Genomic DNA, 1,321 nt, shown 5'->3' on the forward strand with positions numbered 1-1,321 from the left:
TATTTCAGTAATGCCCCCAGACAAAGGTGCACTGGCACAATAACTAGGTGTTAAAAGTCCATCACTGCTGGGATGACATGGGATTTTTCAGTGTATTTCGTGTGCCTCAGTTTCCCCCAATGTGCTGCATCATTAATGGGGGGGGAGGGTGTATTTTTGGCAGAAGAATCCAGAGATCCAGGTGGGGCCTGGGCCCAGACAATGGGCCGGCGATTTGCACCACCCTGACCCTCTGCGGGAAGCCAGCTGGAGAACACAGAGAGTGTGGAGGAGACCAGACTGAGGCGGGCCTGGGGGCGGGGGCTGCTGGAGAGACGCATCTGGACTGGGGAGAAGAGGGGGGGCTCTGCAGGGGGCACTCAGACGGGCTTTGATGTGACCTGTCCGTTCGTCCAGGCACCCCCTGTGGTCCCCCCCCGGCTGAGAAGCACGGCACTCTCCAGAGGTCGGGGGGGGCACACGTCTCCCCCCGGCGTTGGGGCCGAGGGGACTCGCTGCAGGAGGCAGTGGGGCTGAAGGCTCCAAGGTGCTGGGAAAGCCCAGGGGTTACCCCAGCGAGGGGGGGACACTGAGGGGTCCCCCCAGGGTCCGGTACAGAACCTCAGAAAGCAGCGGCCCCGGGCCCCTGCCCCAGCTGTGGACAGACCCCCCAGGGCAGAGACCCCTCCAGCACCAGGTCAAAGCGTTGGGGGGACGGACACGCCCACGGGCGACTGAGCGGAGCCAGCGCCGGGTGCTGGGGCCGCCCGTAGCGACGCACGGCTCGGCGACCGGGGAGCGGCGCAGGGCCCCCCCCGCACTCACCAGGCCCTGGTTGATGAAATACTCAGCGAAGTAGACGAGTGCCAGGGGCAGCAGGTATTTCAGGAGACCCTGCGGGGAGAGGGGGGGAGAGGTGCACAAGCAGCCAGATGGGTGCGCTGCAGGGGGAGCCCCCCCCACCCCTGGACGCCTGGGTCCCTCTCCCCACCCCGGTCTCTGGGAGAGCTGTGGGGAGCCCTCCCCAGACGCCTGGGTCCCTCTCCCCGCTCCGGTCTCTGGGAGAGCTGCAAAAGGAGCCCCCCACCCCCACACGCCTGGGTCCCTCTCCCCGCCCCGGTCTCTGGGAGAGCTGTGGGGGTCCCTCCCCGGACGCCTGGGTCCCACTCCCCACCCCGGTCTCTGGGAGAGCTGCAGAGGGATTCCCCTCCCCGGACGCCTGGGTCCCTCTCCCCACCCCAGTCTCTGGGAGAGCTGCGGGGGGCCCTCCCTGGACGCCTGGGTCCCTCTCCCCAGCCCCGGTCTCTGGGAGAGCTGCGGGGGGCCCTCCCCGGACGCCTGG

General features: G+C 68.0%; 1 protein-coding gene across 1 annotated transcript in view; it reads right to left on the bottom strand.

Moving 5' to 3' along the window:
* Nucleotides 1-804: 804 nt before the first annotated feature.
* Nucleotides 805-1,321, bottom strand: part of CLN3 (CLN3 lysosomal/endosomal transmembrane protein, battenin) — a gene marked incomplete at both ends in the record, with an annotated part of 2,057 nt that continues 1,540 nt past the window's right edge. The window contains one exon of the mRNA XM_026662312.1: nt 805-873. Within this exon, the coding sequence (XP_026518097.1) occupies nt 805-873 (69 nt within the window). The remainder of the gene's footprint in view (nt 874-1,321) is intronic.

This window comes from Terrapene carolina, unplaced genomic scaffold, assembly GCF_002925995.2.
Source record: "Terrapene carolina triunguis isolate 2854851 unplaced genomic scaffold, T_m_triunguis-2.0 Scaffold25776, whole genome shotgun sequence".
Lineage (NCBI taxonomy): Eukaryota > Metazoa > Chordata > Testudines > Emydidae > Terrapene > Terrapene triunguis.